The sequence below is a fragment of the Crinia signifera genome, chromosome 11, assembly GCF_055691185.1.
Source record: "Crinia signifera chromosome 11, ASM5569118v1, whole genome shotgun sequence".
Lineage (NCBI taxonomy): Eukaryota > Metazoa > Chordata > Amphibia > Anura > Myobatrachidae > Crinia > Crinia signifera.
In genome coordinates, this window is record NC_139227.1 from 56,244,160 (window position 1) to 56,267,310 (window position 23,151).

At 46.1% G+C, this 23,151-nt stretch overlaps 1 protein-coding gene across 1 annotated transcript in view; it reads left to right on the plus strand.

Annotated features, from left to right (window-relative positions):
* Positions 1-5,649: 5,649 nt before the first annotated feature.
* SETD6 (SET domain containing 6, protein lysine methyltransferase) overlaps positions 5,650-23,151 on the plus strand; it is an 84,496-nt gene continuing 66,994 nt past the window's right edge. The window contains exons 1-2 of the mRNA XM_083165193.1: positions 5,650-6,144; positions 14,825-14,905. Of these exons, the coding sequence (XP_083021319.1) occupies positions 6,118-6,144; positions 14,825-14,905 (108 nt within the window). The 5' untranslated portion in view covers positions 5,650-6,117. The remainder of the gene's footprint in view (positions 6,145-14,824; positions 14,906-23,151) is intronic.

Sequence of the window (23,151 nt, forward strand, 5' to 3'; positions counted from 1 at the left end):
TACCGCTCTGCACTGCGCACAGACAATTTGCAAGGTGATGGGGCAGAGGCTGGGCAGGAAAAGCAGCCTATATTTATACAGTGTGTGCATTTGTATAATTATATACATAAACACAAGAGGTGCAGCTCTCCAACCTAGTGTAAATCCTTTTTATTCCAAAATTTGGATTAAAAAGGATTTACACTGGTTGGATTGCTGCACCTCTCCTTTTTCTATGCCTGGCCCCTGCTGTGTGGTCACCCACCAAAGTAACGAACGGCCTATCTGTAACTGTGCCGGACCACCTCCAAAATATATATATCCGCTTCCCCAGACACCCTCTATCCTAGCCTTCCCAGTAACAAGCTATCACCCTGTCACCCCAGCCTCACCAGTCACCCTCTATCTCTGTCACCCCAGCCTCCCACTATCTCCGCCTTCCCAGTCACTAGCTATCTCCCTGTCACCCCAGCCTCACCAGTCATCTACTATCTCCCTTTACCCTTGGGGGAACTTTTGTGTGGCCTTGCCCCTTCCTTGCAAGACCACAACCCTTTTTTGTGGCACCTTCAGTGCACTCTGTTCCTGGTTGACAAAAATCTAGATTCGCTTTCCAAATAGATGAAGCTCGGGCCGGCCCTGATCCTCTGCGCCCTCTGTAAGTAGTCTTAGGCTGGAACCATCCCTCACCCATGACAGCTCTGGTATAGCATCAGACTGACCTCCCTGGGAGGGATCTCAGAGCTGGTACTGCCACCCTTTACATATGATTTTGGTAAATATGATGCCACAAACCTGGAAGTGCTCCATGTACTGGCTGTCACATGTACCCTGTGCACCTCACCCTATGAGCCTGTGCTGAACCTTCTGTCCTTCTGTGCATTTTGCACTGAGGGGGTGTATTTTGCATAGGGGGAGATGCCGGTAGATCACCGATAAGTAAGTGTAAAAAAAGTAGATCCCGGGTTACAAAAGTCTGGCCACCCCTGCTCTAGGTAGACCCTCCAAAGCAGAAGTTAATTCTGCTTGCTGATCCCTAGCTGCATCTCTGTCCTGCCTAGCAGCAGATAACTCAGTTGCTAACTGAGAAATGACTGTGGACAATTGAGAAGCCCATACTGGAATCTCCTGTGAAGGAGGAGACACAGGTGGGCCTGCAGTACAAGGGTCACATAACATGGCGCCCTCACCTCGTGGGGCGAACTTGGAGCCACATTTCTTGCGGGCTACCTTTTTAGGAGCACCCCCAGCCATCATACGCTCCCCAATCACCCAGAGAGAGAGAGAGAGATAGGCCGGTTTCACACACTCCGGCTCCTGCCGGAAGGTGAAATCCCGCACGACCAGGGAGCCGTGCCGCACACATTAGTTGTGAATGGACACTATTGTGTCCATTCACACGGGATGGCCACGTCCCGCACGGTTGCAGCCGGATCCCGCCACTGGAAGGGACGGCTGCCGGGCTGTGGCCATCCCCTCCATGATAAACTACTGTGTGCGGCACAGCTCCATGGCCGTACGGGATTTCACCGTCCGGCAGGAGCCGGAGTGTGTGAAACCGGCCATAGAGAGGTTAAATACCGGACAGGAGGTATCTAAAGGCAGAGTCTGCCACAAGCCAGGAACGCGCACTGTATATAAATATAACCTGCGCCGGCTTAAAGGGACTTTTGGACAAAGTCCAAGCCGCCCTGACCTTCTATGTCTTGCTGTGACACCACTGTTTCCAGCGTCACCGCACTTTCAGCCGCCTTGGAAGGAGCCTGGTCCGCGCTGCCGAAGGGATCAATGGCCGACGCCTCGTGTACTCCTCACTGTGAAGGAGGAGGAAGCGGAAGTCCCCGGCATGCTGCATGCCCTAGCTCCGCTTCGTTTTGGCGCTGTCTTTTAAAAGTGCTTAGCCGTGTTTGTAACCTGGATCCCTCGCTAAGAGGGGACCAGAGCAATACTTACCCCTGCCGATGCTGTCGGATACGGCCAGCTGATGGATCCCCGAGGTGCGCTGCGTGCAGCGGCGACGGGATCTCAGGAACTGTGGTTCCTGCAGCCAGGCACCGGAGGCGAGCTGCATGCAGCTGCAACCGGACCCGCCGACAGCGCCCTTGTCGCAGGCAGGTAGGGACAGTGGGCTACCTGCCTGTCCTCCAGCTGATTGCAGATCACTAAAAATAAAAAAGCCCATGAGTGAGCAATTAATGCACCCAGCTCTCGCAGGGCACATGCCTAGGAGAGGAAGTAGAAGGGGAGGAGTTAGTCACTGTTAATTTATTCTAAAGTGCCCAAGTTCCCTGTGGTCGCCCTTCTATTCCCCACTGTAACTCTCCAGTGTCACCTAGTGGAAGAAAGAGAAACAGAGCATTGTGTCCCTCCTGGAGTTGGTCAAGTTGGGAGGTATGGGATAGCTGGAAACTTATGAGTGCACTGAAAGATGGAGTCTCAGATGCAAGCTCAGTAGGCAGCACAATGCTGCTGGGTGCTGCAGCCCCCCACTGGAGGACCATCTGTTTCCCTACATCATGTGCTCTGTTATTCATACCACCCACACTCCTCTTTTACATATATCTTCACATTTGTTTTACTTTCAGACCTTCAATATTGCACATACTTGCTGTCATGATGTGGTGTCTGAGAAACACGTTTACCTTATCTAGTGCACAGGATCTTAAACTCAGTCCTCAGAACTCCACACAGTGCATGTTTTGCAGGTCTCCTCAAAGAATCACAAGTGAAATAATTAGTGCCACCTGTGGATTTTTTTTAAATGTGTCACTGAGTAATGAATACACCAGCCAGGTGACCTGAAAAACGTGGACTATGTGGGGTTGTGAGGACAGAGTTTGAGAACCCCTAATCTAGTACAGTGTTTCTAAAACCGTGTCCTCTGGACCCGACACAATTAACTGTTTCCAGGTCACCTGACAGGTGCACTTATCACATACCCTCCAACATGACCCATTGCATTCGGTACACAATGCTCTATTCCTGGACATCCCTGGTAATGTATGATTGTCATCACCTGTCTTGAAACCACGGGCGAAATGTAATAGGGTGTGATTTTTGGACGAGTTCCAAACTCGCCAGAAATCGCACCTTTAAAAATCGCGTTTTTTGCAGCGAATTCGCATATGTAATAAAATGCGAATTAGCGGCAAAAAAATGCGATTTGCCGCGATTTCGGGCGATTTTTAGTCATGAAAATGTGCGCATTTTCAGTCATGAAAATGTGCACATTTTCATAAATGCGATTTTGTGCAAAAAAAAAAAAGTAAAAAAAAAACGGCGTGGGGTCCCCCCTCCTAAGCATAACCAGACCCGGGCTCATTGAGCCGGACCTGGTTCCAAAAATACTGATAGACAAAAAGCATAGGGGTCCCCCGTATTTCTGAAACCAGCCCCGGACTCTTGGACCGGTCCTGGTTCCAAAAATACGGGGGACAAAAAATCTGGGGGTCCCCCGTATTTTGAAACCAGCACCGGGCTCCAACAGCCCGCGGTGTCATGCCACAGCCGGGGGACACTTTTTATACAAGGTCCCCCGGCCAAAACATGAGCACCGTGGCTGGTCAGCCTTGGACGGGGTACCTGGAGGAGTGGGGACCCCCCCAATAAAGGGGTCCCCCCCCCCAGGCTTCACCCGTCCAGGGCTGAAGCCCGGGGCTGTCACCGGCGTCCGTGGCCAGTGGACGCCGGCCTGATAGGGTTAAATCGATCATACGTTACATTGCTTTATACCGGAGAACTACAAGTGCCAGCAGACCTCCCCCGCATGCTGGGACTTGGAGAACCACAAGTCCCAGCATGCGGGGCATTAATGGGCCCGCTGGGACTTGTAGTCCACCTGTAAAAGGAATGTTTATAAAAAAACACACACACAGAGAAGTAAAAGTTTATTACACACACACACCTCACTTTTACACCAGCGTTACTTACCATTCCTGGATCCAGCGCTGGTCTGGCTGCTTCACAGCCGGCTCCCCCCGCACTGACAGGCAGCGGGGAGAACCGGCTTTCTCTGTTGCCTCTAACAGCTTCTGTAGCGCTGTTCCAGCGCTACAGAGGCTGAGAGCGCGATTGGCCGATACGTCTCCATGGAGACGCATAGCTCAGTCCTGATTGGCTGAGCTATGCGTCTCCATGGAGACGCATAGCTCAGCCAATCGCGCTCTCAGCCTCTGTAGCACTGGGACAGCGCTACAGAAGCTGTTAGAGGCAACGGAGAAAGCCGGTTCTCCCCGCTGCCTGTCAGTGCGGGGGGAGCCGGCTGTGAAGCAGCCAGACCAGCGCTGGATCCAGGAATGGTAAGTAACGCTGGTGTAAAAGTGAGGTGTGTGTGTGTAATAAACTTTTACTTCTCTGTGTGTGTGTTTTTTATAAACATTCTTTTTACAGGTGGACTACAAGTCCAAGCGGGCCCATTAATGCCCCGCATGCTGGGACTTGTGGTTCTCCAAGTCCCAGCATGCGGGGGAGGTCTGCTGGCACTTGTAGTTCTCCGGTATAAAGCAATGTAACGTATGATCGATTTAACCCTATCAGGCCGGCGTCCACTGGCCACGGACGCCGGTGACAGCCCCGGGCTTCAGCCCTGGACGGGTGAAGCCTGGGGGGGGGGGGGGGGGGAACCCTTTATTGGGGGGGTCCCCACTCCTCCATGTACCCGGTCCAAGGCTGACCAGCCACGGTGCTCATGTTTTGGCCGGGGGACCTTGTATAAAAAGTGTCCCCCGGCTGTGGCATGACACCGCGGGCTGTTGGAGCCCGGTGCTGGTTTCAAAATACGGGGGACCCCCAGATTTTTTGTCCCCCGTATTTTTGGAACCAGGACCGGTCCAAGAGGCCGGGGCTGGTTTCAGAAATACGGGGGACCCCTATGCTTTTTGTCCCCCCGTATTTTTGGAACCAGGTCCGGCTCAATGAGCCCGGGGCTGGTTATGCTTAGGAGGGGGGACCCCACGCCGTTTTTTTTTATAAAAACACTTTTACACATTTTTATTAACAGGACCATGCACAGATCTCAATGATCTGTGCATGGTTCTGTCAAATTCGCCTGTCAGAACCTGGTCTATTTTTTTTGCGATTTTTGGTAACATTTACCAAAAATCGCACCCTATTACATTTGCGAGTTGTATACTTTATAATGGGAAAACATCTGGATGCGAATTGAAATGTGACTAAAAATCCCACTTCTAAAAGTGCGATTTCGCGGTAAAAAGTGCGTTTTTTTATTGCGATTTTCAACCTATTAAATGTGCGATTTTCGGAAAATGTGCGATTTCGGTCGTTTTTGACCCAAAATCGCACAAGTCCAAAAATCACACCCTATTACATTTCGCCCCACCTTCTTGTCAATTACCTAGTTCCACACAGGTGCTGGCAATCCTACATTACCAGGGAAGTCCAGGAGCAGAGCACTGTGTACCGAATGCAATGGGTCATGTTGGAGGGTATGTTATCACTGACTGATACTTTTTTAAATTTAAAAGATTCACAGATAGAGGTAATTTTGTCACTTAATGTTGTGAGGAGACCTGGAAAACATGCCTTGTGTGGGGATCAAGTGTGTACCTGCAACTGCACTCTTGCTGGTCATTAAGCACATATTCTAGTTGGCTGTGCTGTAATGCACATTTGTACAATATTGTAGTTTGTACATAGCTGTACACACTTAAAAAAAAAAAAAAAAAAGTAACCACAACATCAAAAGCACACAACTCTTTATACAATTGGGAAAGCAGTCTTTATGTGCAGCTGCCCACATACCTCCCAACATGACCCTCTCCAGGAGGGACACAATGCGTCTATGGCTGGACTTCCCTCTTAATGTACTTTTGCCATCACCTGTGTTGAACAGAGAGGGTCATGTTGGGAGGTATATGCCCAGCACGCCACCCAGTGTAATACGGAATATGTGACACTAGGCCACCCTTCAAAAAAAATCACGCACGCCTCTCTCCGGCCTTTCTGTGACCCGTCACATGTCTGGTTACAGCGCTTGATGTACACATCGCAGTGTTTTGTGTAGACGTCAATCGGCGGGGCTGATGTCACAGCTCTGCGCTCCTATCACTGCTCACGTGAGGCGGTGACGCTCTGCTCTAGACTCAGGCAGCTCTCACTTCCTGTTGCCGGGATACCAACATGAGCCCGGAAGTGAAACGGAGAAAGGTCCCGAGTTTTATTAATATATATTTCTATATATTTTATTATGCTACAGGGGTACTATTATACCGCATTATATTATATATATATTATTCTACAGGGGTACTATTATACCACAATATATTATGCTACAGGGGTACTATTATACCACATTATATATTATTAATATGCTACAGGGATACTATTATACCGCATTATATTATAAGCTACAGGGGTACTACTATTATACCTCATTCTATAATATACTACAGGTGTACTATTATACCGCATTATATGATATATTATGCTATAGGGGTACTACTATTATACTGCATTATATTATTTTACAGGGGTACTATTATACCGCATTATATATTATTATGCTACAGGGGTACTATTATACCACATTATATGATATATTATGCTACAGGGGTATTACTATTGGTACTTGTGTATTTTCCAGGCGTCAAATTAGCATACGTACGCTGGCTTACTGAAATCGCATCGCATGGCACAGTTTTGTGCGGTGCAATCTCACTAGTTAATGGTACTTGTGTATTAACATCGTGGCTGCCGCATTGCGATTTCATGTATTACCACGACGGCCGTTAAGCAGTTAGCGTAGTGGCGGTTTTTAGAATCAGTGTAGTAGTGTTTCCGCATTGCGTAGTCAGTCAGAACTAGCGTAGTGTTCCCGCTGCCAGACAGTCTGTCCCTGTTAGAGCTGAAGGTGAAGTGACAGTAATGGCTGCAGAACCTGTCACAATGTTCAGCTTGCCACAGACAGAGGAGTCGTCAGTGGTATTTTTCCAGCAGCCATTTGCTGCCACTGACAAAAAATTGGTAGAATAATGGAGTTGGCACAGCGCTCAGAAGAGGGGAGGGGGTATACCCTTAGCAGCCTGCACCTATAGGGGGGGGGGGGGGGGGGGTGCTGGTCCCTCCTTTTTGTGGTTCAAATGCAGAGGATTGGGTGGTGCTGGTGCTCTGGGGTAGTCGTGAATAGTGAACAATGTCTATAGTCACTGGTATTATGGTCTGTGGCAGTAGGCAATAACTGTCGGCTGGGTGTTGTAAAAGATGTCCAAATTAGTGTGCTGTAATAGGGGATGTGAGTTGTCCTGTCCCACAAAGAGAGATGTTAGACTCAGGGGGACTTGTGGCTGGGAGTTCTAAAAAATGGATCCCTTGCTTCTGTGATAGGGTGTCCGTACCTCAGGGGCAAGGGTATGTGTCAGAATAATTAAAAGTTACATGCAGGTGTTAAGTAGTAACTTACCCTTGGGTAACGTCCAGTCAGCATGCACTCCTTGCCTGGATTGTCTGGATTGCTCTGTGTGGAAATAAGATGGCAGGAGGTTAGGATGGAATAAGGTGCTGGAGACTAGTGCTTATATATAAAAAAAGCACACTTTTTTTGTCAATATAGGCAATAATACAATTGGAAGGCAATTGAAAAAAAGGGGTGGGGTGAAAATGGAGGGTGTACTGACAAAAAATTGTATAAATGGACACCTAATGCGCCTCAGCATGAATGAGTGCACGTGGCGCTGCCATATTAAATTGTCGGCTGGGTGATCTTAATGTGATCTTTTCTCCTTTATTATTAACTAAAATCCAGTTAACAGTTAACACATGTCGTCATTACTGTCTCAGATGTATGATCTGGTAGGTGTGAATGTGTTCCTGAAACACCTCCACTATCCACGTCACCCCGAAGCGTGGCGAGCGGACACGTTACGCCTCCTCCCGACCTTTTCATACCCCGACTATCCACGTCGGCGTAGAGTTGATTTTATAAAGTGTGGCGAGCGGATGCGGATTACTTTACATGTGTTCCGTGTCCCCTCGCTGGGCTCGCTGACATGCGATGCGATCCGCCTAATTTGGAGCAGTGATCAAATTAATTAGTGAGATCGCATCACATCCCCATCCCATCGTACGGTACAAAAACATGTAGTGCGATGCGATTTCACTACACAGAATAGCCCACTAAGCAGATAGCTTAGTGGGCGCCCGGCAAATACACACGTACCCTACTATTATAACTCATTATATTATGCTACAGGGGTCCTATTATACTGCATTATAATATATACTACAGGGGTACTATTATACCTCATTATATTGTATATAATGCTACAGGGGTACTATTATACCGCATTATATTATATATTATGCTACAGGGATTCAGTATTAAATCCCGGCGGTCGGGATCCCGGCATTCAAAATCCCGACAAGGAAGGGGGGGCGTGGTTCGCCACGCAGCGGGCCCGGTGCCTCGCTGCGCTCGGCACACTAATTTATTCTCCCTCCGAGGGTGTCGTGGACACCCACGGAGGGAGAAAGTGTCGGGATTTCGGCGGTCGGGATTTCGGCGTCGGGATTTTGAATGCCGGGATCCTGACCGCCGGGATTTACACTGCATCCCTGCTACAGGGGTACTATTATACTGCATTATATTATTTATTATGCTACAGGGGTACTATTATACCGCATTATATTATATAATATTCTACAGGGGTACTATTATACCGCATTATATAATATACTACAGGGGTACTATTATACCGCATTATATTATATAATATACTACAGGGGTACTATTATACCGCATTGTATTATATAATATGCTACAGGGGTACTATTATACCGTATTATATTATATAATATGCTACAGGGGTACTATTATACCATATTATATTATATAATATGCTACAGGGGTACTATTATACCGTATTATATTATATAATATGCTACAGGGGTACTATTATACCGCATTATATTATATAATATGCTACAGGGGTACTATTATACCGCATTATATTATATAATATGCTACAGGGGTACTATTATACCGCATTATATTATATAATATGCTACAGGGGTACTATTATACCGCATTATATAATATACTACAGGGGTACTATTATACCGTATTATATTATATAATATGCTACAGGGGTACTATTATACCATATTATATTATATAATATGCTACAGGGGTACTATTATACCGCATTATATTATATAATCTACTACAGGGGTACTATTATACCACATTATATAATATACTACAGGGGTACTATTATTCCGCATTATATTATATAATATACTACAGGGGTACTATTATACAGCATTATATTATATATATATTATGCTATAGGGGTACTATTATACCGCATTATATTATAGGGGTACTATTATACCGCATTATATTATGTTAAAGGGGTACTATTATACCGCATTATATTATGTTACAGGGGTACTAGTACACTGCATTCTATTATGTTACAGGGGGTACTATTACACTGCATTATATTATGTTACAGGGGGTACTATTACACTGCATTATATTATGTTACAGGGGGTACTATTACACTGCATTATATTATGTTACAGGGTGTACTAGTATACTGCATTATATTATGTTACAGGGGGTACTATTACACTGCATTATATTATGTTACAGGGTGTACTAGTATACTGCATTATATTATGTAACAGGGGTAATAGTATACTGCATTATATTATACTATTATGTTATACTTTATTGTGTTACTCTATTAGGTCTTAAGCAGAGATATATAATATATAGGCTGGCACTAATGGTTTAAGGGTGCCCGGTGCCTTCCATTTGCCCTGCTTGCACGCACAGAAAGCCTATAAGTAGACTTGGACGGCTCAATGACACGTTTTGCATCAATAATACATGAGCCGGTGCTGCTGTATCAGCGTTTGAGGGAAAACATAAAGTTTGAAACGTTGATACAGCAGCACTGACTTATGTATTATTGATTCACAGCGACTCATCAAGTGTATGTGTATGTGTGTGTGTGTGTATATATATATATATATATATATATATATATATATATATATATATATATATATATATATATATATTACTTATATGTTAGTTGGGCGCCCACTATAGTTAGTACGCTCATACCCCCAGTATCCATGTGCACGTGGAGTTGATTTTATATAGTGTGGCGAGCCACCGAGCCCGAAGCGTGGTGCGCGGACACGTATAACTAAGCAAATAGCTTAGTGGGCGCCCAACTAACATATAAGTACTATATATATTAGTGTTCACTATATATAATATATATAAAGTGTGTGTTTGTGTGTTCCCTCCAGCATCCCAGGAGGGCAGGGTGCAGGGTGCTGGAGGCAAAAGGGCGCTTTGAACACGGAGGGGCAGGCCCACCGACGGCACAAATGTGGACGTGTCTGCCCGCCGATGGCACAAATGTGGGTGGGCCTGTCTGGCGCAAGGTCATGAATATGGGCGGGCCTGTCTGGCAACGTCACGATTGTCTCTGCGGGGCGTGCAGAAGCCTGCAGCAGGGACTGACAGGTTAGGTTCTTTTAGTAGGGCACCGCAAAACGGGCAGGGCACATTTTGCCCTTTAAAAATCAGGCAGGGCATGGCGCCCCGCTAAAACAGCCTAGCATGAACACTATATGTGTATATCTGTTATATATTTGGCTACATCTGTCACTCAAAGTGTGTCTGAAGCTGTAACGCTGGGTGGAGCCTCTGACTCACATGACAGAGAACCAGCCCAGTGAGTCCACAGTCATAGGAGGGACACAATGCTCTGCTCCTGCACTTTCCTTTTAATGTATGATTGCCATCACCTGTGTTGAAGCACCTTTCCTATCAATTAACCTGTTCAACACAGATGGAGGTAATCATACATTAGGAAGAAAGTCCAACGGCAGAGCATTGTGTCCCTCCTGGCATAGGTCATGTTGGGAGGTATGCACAGTGCCAGACACCCTCTGCCTCCCCATGTTACCCAGCAAAGACACAGCTACTCACCAGACACACCAGGTGAGCGCCCCACATACCTCCCAACATGACCCTCTCCAGGAGGGACAGAATGCTCTGTTTGTGGACTTCCATCTTAATTTAGGATTGTCATCACCTGTTTTAAACAGGGTAATTGATAAGAAAGGTGTTTAAGCACAGGTGATGGTAATCCATAAATTAAGAAGAAAGTCCAGAAACAGAGCAATGTGTCCCTCCTGAAGAGGGTCATGTTGGGTATGCACCTCCCTCCCCCCCCCCCCCCATTCACGGCATCCCCACGATTAAATGGCACATACAAAACACTGACATGGCTATGGTCGACAATGAAAAAGGTTGACAAGATTTATTTTTCACTTTTTCAATGTTTTCATATTCATTCTCATGTGTCGACATGGACACCAATGAAGTGCCACACTTATGTCAACATTTACATGTGTTGACCTTTCTGTGTTGATTTTTTCTTGTGGCGATTCGCGGCACCCCCCCCGCAACCCCCCTCCCGCGATTTGCGGCACCCCCGGTGACTCCCGCGATTCGCGGCCCCACCCCGTGACACCCCCCCCTCCTGCGATTCGCGGCACCCTGCGACCCCCCCCCCTCCCACAATTCGCGCCAAACCCCTGGGCCCCCCCTCGCGAGGTTCACAGTGCCCCCCACGACCCCCCCAAACACGATTCCCCACCCCTGACCCCCCCTCCTGTCATTGCGGCAACCACCCGCCCCCGCGACCCAACCTCCCGCGATTCACTGCAACACCCGCACCCCCCCCTCCCACGATTCGCGGCACCCACACCCCCCCCCCCGTGACCTCCCCTCCCTCAATTCATGGCATCCCCACGATTAAATGGCACATGCAAAACACTGACATGGCTATGGTCGACAATGAAAAAGGTTGACAAGATTTATTTTTCACTTTTTCAATGTTTTCATATTCATTCTCATGTGTCGACATGGACACCAATGAAGTGCCACACTTATGTCAACAATTACATGTGTTGACCTTTCTTGTGGCGATTTGCGGCACCCCCCGCAACCCCCCTCCCGCGATTTGCAGCACACCCCTCGCAATTCGCGGCACCCCCGGTGACTCCCGCGATTCGCGGTCCCACCCCGTGACACCCCCCCTCCTGCAATTCACGGCACCCCGCGACCCCCCTCCCGCGATTCGCGCCAACCCCCTGGGCCCCCCTCGCGAGGTTCACGGTGCCCCCCACGACCCCCCCAACTGCGATTCCCCACCCCTGACCCCCCCTCCTGTCATTGCGGCAACCCCCCGCCCCCGCGACCCACCCTCCCGCGATTTACTGCAACCCCCCGCGCCCCCCCCTCCCACGATTTGCGGCACCCACACCCCCCCCGCGACCCTCCCTCCCGCAATTCACGGCATCCACCCACGACCCCTCCTCCCGTGATTCGCGGACACCCCTCATCTCCTCCCTCCCCCCCCTACCCCGCGCGCGATTCACGGCAACCCCAGGATTAAATGGCACATGCACGGCTATGGTCGACAATTAAAAAAGGTTGACATGAGTTTTTGAAGACTTATTTATTTTTTTCAATGTTTTCATATTCATTCTCATGTGTCGACATGGACACCGATGAAGTGCCACACTTATGTCAACATTTACATGTGTTGAACTTTCTGTGTTGCTTTTTTCGTGTAGCAATTTTTATCCAGTGACAACTATGAACTATGTGCACGTCAACCTACACATCATCAACCAATTCTTTGTATAATATATCACACCTGTTCTGTTTTACTGTAGGTGTTTTAAGTCAGATCTTTTACTGCTACTATTACTGTTTATGTAAATGCATTCTGAATGACAGCAACATCCTACCTTCCTTCTACAAGAATATATAACCAACTAGGTGATTCATCGCGCCCCATGCCCCCCCCCCTCCCGCAATTCACGGACCCCCCGCGCACCCCCCCTCCCGCGATTCGCAACCCCCCCTCGCACAATTCACGCACCCTCCCTCACTTTGCGGACCCCCGCCCTATCCCACAATTCGCCGACACCTGCGCCCCTCCCTCCCTTGATTCACGGCACCCCCCGCGCCCCTCCCGCAATTCACGGCACCCCTAAGCCCCTCTTTAGTCCCCCGTATACTCACACACCCCTATCACTACCCAGCTTCCTGCTCTCCTGAACCGTAACTTCCACCACTGGGAAGTCGCTGACGCTGTTTTGCCCACATGCCCCTATCATGCCTCATAGCCCAGCCTCCTGCTCTCATGCACCCAAACTCCCACCCAGTAGGAGGAGACACTGACTAAGGGCCACCATCCTGTACTCCTGTACTGCCACGCTGGACCCTCACCCACTGGCAGAAGCTGCACAGTATCTCCCACCCTCCTCTTTAGTCCCCCTTATGCCCACACACCCCTATCACTACCCAGCCTCCTGTTTTCCTGTGTCGTGACCTCCGCCAGTGGGGAGCCGCTGACTCAGAAACACCCTACTATACTATTGCACACACACACCTAAACAACATGCACACACAGCCCCCCCCCCACACCCACAAATGTCACTGTACCATCCACACTATCAATGTACATCTTACTCTGTAACCGCTTTTTAATTAAACAAAACAATACACACCCCCTTCCACATCATATGCTCTCTATTTAACACATTTCACCTATAACTCAAGTTGCAATACAGGCCATCTTACATACAATTCTAACCATATTTCTCATATACAAATGTTCACAAATTAAGGGGGCGCAGCCCCTTACGACGGTGTGAAGAGCGCCCGTAGGGCGCGATGAATCACCTAGTATATATATATATATATATATATATATATATATATGTGTATATAGGTTGGTGCAGGACCGGCACTCCCAATGCATGTAGGTGATTTCCACTGGTGCTCCCACAGCTTTAAGTAAGCACAATGTAGGGTAAGAAGGTGCGGCACTCGGTTCTCTCCTAAATCAGGACATGTCGATGTGTCAACGTTTCGGTGCTTTATTCTGCACTATCTTCAGGATCCTGAAGCAACAGCCGGGGTCTTCTGCATCCATCATCACCGGGTGTCGTACTACGTCACTCAGTTCGCGTGAAGATGCGTTCCACAGTCCCGACGGCTCCGTTGCCATGGAGCACTGTAAACAATTCAGACATAGACAATTTTATTACACAAATGACACACGAAAAACAGAATAAGTAAAAATTAAAAACAAAGATCAAATAGCGTAATAATAGCAGCAGAATATAAGAGACACATAATTGAGACATCTAATATGAAATATTCTATAACGCAACCATCGATCATCAGATTCAGCAGCATAACAGTAATGAAAGGAATACTACTAATACAGTTTTTATCATGGCTTAAATCATACAGCATAAACATCTCAGGTCAATAATAAAAAACAATGGAGGCCAGTGTGTTCGTTAAGCCCCCGTGGAGATAGTGTACCTAAACGATAAATCAGTTTCACACTTTTTAATAATTTAAGGGATCTGTCACCATACTGAATGGATGGTGGAATATGGTCAATAAGGATTGACACTCGGGGTACTGATGGCCACCGGCTATTCTCCCTCGTGGGGGTCCACGACCCCCATAGAGGGAGAATAGAATAGGTGGCGAGCGTAGCCAGCCACCTTGCCCGCAGTGTGGTGAGCGCAGTAAGCCCACAAGGGGCTTTGTTGCGCTTGCCCCGTTGTCTGAGTCCGGCCAGTTTGGATCCTGACGTCGGGCTAATGACTGTCGGGACCATATACCTCACCTGGGAGGAGAAGGAGCAGTGGTCTGGGTTGAGAGGTGGGATTACTCAATGGGAGGAGGAGCAGCAGGTGGAGGTGGGATTACTCAATGTGACAGCTGGGGTGAGATTATCTTTGTGATATCCATGTATCTCTGTTCCAGGTAGCTGAGGATGAGCAGGACACTCCAATCTCCATATTCCTGCACTGGTGTAAGAAATCCGGTATCCAGCTTAATGCAAAAGTAGGTGCCACGGTCGTCTTCCCTCCCTGTTACCATGTCACGTGTGTCTGGCCTGTGTGTGCCTGGTACATGATGTGTGTCTGGTCTATGTGTGCCTGCAACATCATGTGTGTCTGGCCTATGTGTGCTTAGTACAATATGTGTTTGTGGTCAACATGTGCCTGCTACATAATGTGTGTCTGGACTATGTGTGCATGGTACATTAGTGGTTCCTCTAGGAATTTTTGGGGGCAGGGCGCCATTGCACAGGGACAGCGCAATGGGGGTGGACTGGGCCCGCCGATGTCTAGGAGTCCAAATAGACAACAAACTAGGGTGTAGTGCTGAATGTAATGTAGCAACAAAAAAGGCCAACAAAACTCTAGCATGTATTAAAAAGGATACAGAATAGGTGTTGCGAAGCAGCTACTAAAGAGTGGTGAGTAATCCCTCAATAAGAAAGATAAAAGAAAGAAAAAAAGTAGCGCTAGTACACCAATGAACATTCACAATAATACTTTTAATAACATAGAAAAAAAACATGTAAAACCATTTTAAATGACAGTGCAAAGGGATCCGTTCCTATAAATGCCGCCAATAGTATCCAACTAAGAATAATAAAAGTATAAACCGCACGCTCTGTGTTTGGGCAGCTCCTGATTATAAATAAGGGTTAAATGCAATGGAATCGGAGCGCTCTGAGTGTGCTATTATCAGTACGAGTGACACCTGAAAAAATAATTTGGTTAAAAAACAATGTTTACACTCCTTTTGGAGTATGTCGAGAGTCCCCAGTTGGTGCCTGTCTTTCCCTAGCTTCCAATGAGCCGGCGGTACAGCTCAGTGGCTGTAACATGATAATCCCTGCGGCTTTGTTTCTCACAACGGAGTTGCAGCTTCCGGCTTCTGTTCAGCTGGCGTCCCGGCACAGTCTCCGATTCTGCGGCTGCTTGGTGTAGGGATAGTTGATGGGGTGGTTCTCTGTTCTCTGCTCCAACGTGTTTCATGCCGCATGGGCACTTTTTCAAGGATACAGTTTGTTTAAAAATTCACTTTTCCTCTACCTCCCCATGGCAGCCACTAATGGGTTAAGTCCTGAAGGGTAGTATACTGGAAAGGGAACGCAAAAAAGAACACTGCCCCTATATAAGCTCCTCCTACATAGTTATAATTGCAGGGTAGTGGACAGGCTTACCCTGAATGCCAGCCCTCTCCACTGCCTAGTGTTTTTGGGGTCGAGGCTAAAATTTGTGATTTGAGGTATCCCGCTGTGGAGAGCAGTAAGGGCTACCTGTGTCTGCTGGGTAAAGGTATGGTGCCTGGAAGTCGGAGCTGTGTGGTCCTCAACCCGCCGGCGTCTGGGAATCAGCGTGGAGGAGACGGGCGGTTGTGGCTGCGTCTATCTCCGTCTGACGTCAGGAGGAGGGGCCCGGCCAGGGAGTGACGTCACAGTGATACGGCTGGGCAGCGCCAGGGGGACGCACGCGTCAGCAGGATGCGCCAGGCTAATTTTAAAGCATATAAAGCTGGAAAATGGCGCTGAACTAGCGACGGCACTACTAACAGGGAGGCAATATTGGAAGCCCAGAAACCCAGTAGACCGGTAAGACTCCTGGGACAGCTTCTGCTGGAGGAGTGATTATGCTGTAATGCTTATACTGATGGATTTATATTGCTTCTAGCTCAAGGCTGTTAAGCAGTTGTAAGCAGCATAATGGAGGATGATAAAAGGCAAAATATATCAGGGTAAGCCAGGAACTTGGTATGTGTGTGTTTGTATAATGAGCAGGTGTTTATTACTGCTTATGCTGTTTTAGATCTTACACCAGCACAGGAATGGCGGATGTCAAGGCTAAACATAAGAAACATCATCCTTCTAAATGTACATTATGTGACAAAGTGTTATCAGACAAATGCATAGGATCCACTTGTGAAACGTGTAAAATATCCCAGCAGGGGACGTTGCCACAGATGACGGAGCTTGTGAGCATGCTAAAAGCAGCTTTGGCTGACACGTTTGTCACGAAACCAGACATGGAAAAAATGTCTGTTAAAAGAAGCAGGGCTGTTTTCTCGGAGGGATCTGATGATTCTGCAGAAGGCCCTTGCATTAAAGAGGATGACTTAGAAGAGGGGGAGCTAGATCAGGATAAAACAGATATGGATTTTAATCCTGTTTTAATAGAAAACCTGTTGGCTCTCATACACAAGTCTCTCAATATCGAGGAGGCTAAAGAGGAAGAAAAGTTACAACATTTGCTTTTCCGAGACAAGAAGAAAAAAGCGAAATCTTTTCCCCTCTCAAAAACCCTTAAGGAGTTGGTAGAAGAGGAGTGGCGACACCCAGATAAAAAGGTGGCGGTGCCATTGAAAGTCGCAAAAATGTATCCCTTTGACTCTGATCAGGTAAAAAGTAGGGAAGAATCCCCAAAGGTGGACGCTGCCATTGCCAGAATCTCCAGAAAAACAACGTTACCATTGGAAGACGCTAACCTCTTTAAAGATGCAATGGAGAGGAAAATTGAGGTTTACCTAAGAAAGCAGCATGTTACAGCAGGTGCAACGATGAAGGCATCTTCAGCAATGGCGGTTACATCCAGGGTACTACGCTCCTGGTGTCAGGATCTGGAATAAGATACCTTAGATGGGATCAAAAGATCTGAATTGATAAAGGTGATGCAAAATATTCAAGTGGCGGTAGAATTCCTCTGTGATGCATCATTAGATGTAGTAAAGTTGGCAGCCAGGACGGGCGCCACAGCAACCGTGGCGAGGAGAGCTTTGTGGCTAAAACCGTGGGCAGCAGATACGCAGTCCAAGCAAAAACTAATCTCTTTACCTTTTCAAGGACAATATTTATTTGGCACAAAGCTAGATGATATTATTACGAAGCTATCTGGTCGAAAGTCTGTGTGGCTGCCACAAGATAAAAATAAAATAGTTTTTTTCGGCCGGACCCTTTAGATATCAGCAGAATGAATTTAAAGAGGCAAGAACCTATAGACCGGGGAGAAGTTATAGAAGGTCCTGGGCAGGCAACAGGAACTTTTTTCATGGCCAAAGAGGAAGAGAGGGAAGATATCCCTCCAGACAATTTAACCAATGATACCAGACTGACAGTTGGAGGCAGACTGCTTGAATTCGGACAAGTCTGGTCCCAATCTGTCGAAGACAGGTGGGTGTTAGAAGTAGTAACTTGCGGATACAAGATAGAATTCGTGAAACACCCAGGGACTTGGAGAACGCAATCCCCCATCCCACAAGATACAGAAGAAAGGTCAGCCTTATTTACCATCCTATCCAACATGATTCACCAAAAGGTGGTGGTAAAAGTGCCAAGGGATCAAGAGCAGCTAGGTTGGCAGTCAAGATTTTTCGTGGTCCGAAAACCATCCGGAGGTTTCAGAACTATCTTGGACCTAAGAAGGTTGAACTCTTATTTGATAGTAAAGAAGTTCAAAATGGAATCCCTCAGAACTATTCTACCAGATATCAAAAGAGGGGTGTATTTAACAAATATAGATTTGCAAGATGCCTACTTACACGTCCCCATATTCCCGGGACATCACAGGTTTCTAAGGTTCTGCATAAAAGAAGAGGTATATCAGTTTGTCACCCTTCCATTCGGATTGGCCACTTCACCCAGAACCTTTACAAAAGTCTTGGTAGTTTTGATCGCCAACTTAAGACAACAAGGCATAACAGTGTGGCCCTACCTGGACGACATTCTGATTATGGCCCAAACAAGGGTGCAGTCAGAGGAATACACGATGAAGGTGATGCGGTACCTGGAGTATCACAGATGAATAATAAATCAAATAAATAGTCAAATACAGCCTTCACGTGTAGTGAAATATCTGGGGGTATCAATAGACACTGCATCAATGACAATAAAATTGATAGAAGACAGAAAGAGAAAACTGGTCAGCGAAGTAGTCAAGCTTCGGGACAAAAGAGGGGCGTCATCAGCAGACTTTATGAAAGTCATTGGGTTGATTTCAGCAGCACTGGATATTGTTCCCTGGGGCAGGTTCCATATGCGTTCCCTACAGAATTGTTTCCTCACACAGTGGGATGGAGACGGGAAGAACAAAAGTCAGTTCATCTGACTATCAAAAGGAGCAAGACCAGATCTAATTTGGTGGTCTTGCGCACAAAGGTTGGATCGAGGAAGGATATTTGTAAAAGCAGCAAATAATATTAACCACAGATGCCAGTCAGTCAGTCAGGCTGGGGGGCAGTATGCGGAAGTCGCATAGCTCAAGGAATCTGGTCAGAAGTAATGAGTCAAAAGCATTCGAATGTCAGAGAATTAAGGGCAGTTCTTATGGCGTGTCTGCATCTGCAAGACCTTTTAAGAGGAAAAGATGTAATCATAAAAATAGGACAATCAGTTGGTAGTTTCTTATGTCAACAAACAAGGCGGAACAAGGAGCAGAGAATTAATGTCATAGACCTGATGGCAACAATAAAGAACTCGAAGGTACAGAGATTCTTCTCAAGACACTGGGAGCCACAGGCAGAACAATCAGACGCACTGACAATCGAGTGGGAAGAGACTCTGGTGTATGTGTTTCCCCCTTTTCCAATTATAGCAAAGTTTTTGGCCAAGATTCAGAAAGAGAAGGCGACAGTAATTGCAGTTCTTCCATACTGGCCGAGGAAGGCCTGGTTTCCCAAGCTGCTAGAGATGGCGATAGATGACCCCTGGGTGCTACCAGAACGGAGCGACCTGATCGGTCAAAACGGGTTATGGCAAGCTCAACCACCAAGCTGGAAATTAACGGCCTGGTTACTGAGACCCAGCTGTTAGCAAAAATATTTTTTTCTAAGAAAGTAGTAGGGACTCTTCTTAAAGCGAGAAAAGGGTCAACCTCTAAAACTACCATAGAGTATGGATAAGATATGTTACCTTCTGTAAGACGACCAATAAAAATCTGAGCGATTTACCCACGGTGATGGAGTTCCTGCAAGCAGGGTTAGATATAAATTTATCTACAGAGAATTCCTTACTCGTTGAGAGTGGCTACACAGCCAGATCTCAGTTTTGTAAGGTCCCCGGCGCTCTATATAGGATTAATAAGATCACACCGTGGTGTATAATTAAGTAATTGTCAGCTGCTGCATACAACACCTGTGGGATTGCCTTAACCCACAACAAAGAGTAGCAAAAAATGGATCTGGGGGGTTGGTGTGTAATTGCGCTGTTGACAATTTAAAAATGAACACTCATATTGCAAGACAATTGTGCAGATCAATGAATGGAGGACACACTGCTTGTATGGTATAAATGTTTATATATAGAAAAGTATAAAAAAGCTCATGATATACAGTACATAGAAAAAATTACACATATGAAAATAAACAAAAATAAGGAAATAAAATCAAAATTGGTAGGCTATAAAATATATAAAATATAATATGGAATAAAAAATTGGACTGGACGTATGATTTGGGAGATCCGCTTTTAGAATGTGCTTCAAATCGATTTATAGCAGCAACTGTAAGTATCCATAGATTTATGTTAATAGTTGATTAGTGGAAAGATGTCCAAAGAAAGTTATTGTTAATAATATGAAGGGTTAGTAGGCTGGATGGATGGTCAAATAAGCATGTGGATTACACGCATCCAGAGATTATTAGCCAAGTAATACGTGTACTTGCGTTGGTGCAAAAAATGCAGAGCGGGGCTCTGGTTGTATCTCACCCCTTAGTGCCAAGTCTTCAGCTGGTTGCTCCTGATAGAGGGGGCGGCTGGAATAGATCTTATGTAGGGCGCTTCAATGCGCCAACAGCCAGCGCTTTCTCCTCCGGCAGCAGGAGCGTCCAAATATTGCAGACGCTGTGGATGATGTCTGGGCGTGAGCCCTGCGGGATAAACGAGCGTTGGAGGGTGCACAGCAGGCTCGTGAAGCGGCAGCGTGTAGCCCAGGTACGTCCCAATTCTGATGACGTCAACGCGTTTCGTCTCCTGAATCACCTGGAGACTTTCTCAAGACGGATAATTACTGTCAGTCCGGATTCTTATTTATAGGCTAGAGCCTAGATTTATTGGTCCAATAATTCCATTTGCCCAATTAATTAGGTAAAAATATAAATAAACTTATATAAAACATATGATAATAATAACGATATATATATCTAAAGCTTGTGATGGTATTATCTTTCAGTTTATATAACCAAAAAGCAGTGTGTCCAGAATCTTATCTTATATATAATCTAAAGATATATTTCCAGAGACTAATAATCAGTTAATTGATAGATTAATCAAGCAGCCAAAAGGTATTCTCTTATTCAGATGGCTATATTCCTCACTATTCCAGAGGATTTTATCTGATACCTGTCGCACAAGGATATAAATCTAGCTGTCTACTCGCTTATATCACTAGACAATCTTATATAGCTATATAATTACGCATAAAAGAAAAGGAACGAGACATATAACAATATCCATATGTAGTACTTTATAAATTGGAGTAGGGAAAATATAGTATAGATTGGTAGAAAATAGTTTAATTTACAATTTATCTATTCCCAGACTCCGATAGGTGTGACATTTCATCATACTCAAGACTAATCTCAAATAACATCAACATCCCATGTCGGCATCAACACAAGTAATTCTGCCGACATGGGATGTTGTAAAGTACTACATATGGATATTGTTATATGTTTTGTAGTACATGTAGTACAGGGGCACCTCAAGGAACGGTTTTGGCACCATTTCTCTTTACCCTCTACACTGCAGATTTCACATATAATTCATCAACCTGTCATCTACAAAAGTTCTCTGATGACTCTGCTATTGTGGGCCTTATTGTAGATGACGAAGATAGGGAGTACAGAGAACTTGTGCAGAACTTTGCTACTTGGTGTCAGGGGAACCATCTTCAACTCAATACGAGGAAGACTAGGGAGTTGGTAGTGGATTTCAGGAAACGTCAGCATACCCCCCCAACTCCTGTGAGCATTCAGGGAATGGATATTGAGATCGTAAGAACTTACAAGTATCTGGGTTTTCATCTGAACAATAAATTGGACTGGACTGATAATTCTGCTGCTTTGTATAGGAAAGGGCAGAGTAGACTTTATCTGTTGAGGAGACTGAGGTCCTTTGGAGTGCAGGGAGCGCTCCTGAAGACCTTCTTTGACTGTGTAGTGGCATCAGCCATATTCTACGGAGTGGTCTGCTGGGGCAGCAGTGTTTCAACAGCCGACAATAAGAGACTTAACAGGCTGGTAAGGAAGGCCAGTTCTGTCCTAGGAATGCCTTTTGGATTCTGTAGAGATTGTGGGTGAGAGGAGAATGATCAGCAAGATAACATCATTATTGGATAATGCTTCACACCCTCTCAAAAATATTTTGACGGATCTGTGTAGCACTTTCAGTGATAGGTTGCTTCACCCTCGATGCTCAACGGAGAGGTACCGCAGGTCTTTTCTACCTGCTGCAATCAGAATGTACAACTGTCATGGTCTGTAGAGACCTACATGTTCTTAGATTCTAGATTTATATTGTTTGGACTTCTTATTTTATTTGCTATTTTCACCCTTATCTGTACTTGAACCTTGCTGTAACAATTGTAAATTTCTCCATTGTGAGACGAATAAAGGAATTCTATTCTATTCTAAATAAGAATCCGGACTGACAGTAATTATCCGTCTTGAGAGAGTCTCCAGGTGATTCAGGAGACGAAACGCGTTGACGTCATCAGAATTGGGACGTACCTGGGCTACACGCTGCCGCTTCACGAGCCTGCTGTGCACCCTCCAGCGCTCGTTTATCCCGCAGGGCTCAAGCCCAAACATCATCCACAGCGTCTGCAATATTTGGACGCTCCTGCTGCCGGAGGAGACAGCGCTGGCTGTTGGCGCATTGAAGCGCCCTACATAAGATCTATTCCAGCCGCCCCCTCTATCAGGAGCAACCAGCTGACGACTTGGCACTAAGGGGTGAGATACAACCAGAGCCCCGCTCTGCATTTTTTGCACCAACGCAAGTACACGTATTACTTGGCTAATAATCTCTGGATGCATGTAATCCACATGCTTATTTGACCATCCATCCAGCCTACTAACCCTTCATATTATTAACAATAACTTTCTTTGGACATCTTTCCACTAATCAACTATTAACATTCCGTGAAAAAATAGATCATCACACCGTTCTATTTCCCAAAATTTTATCTTTTCATTTACCTACCTTATCGGAGACAAATAATGAAGTAAAGAGTACCATCAATTAAAAAAGATCTCCATGAAAAGAT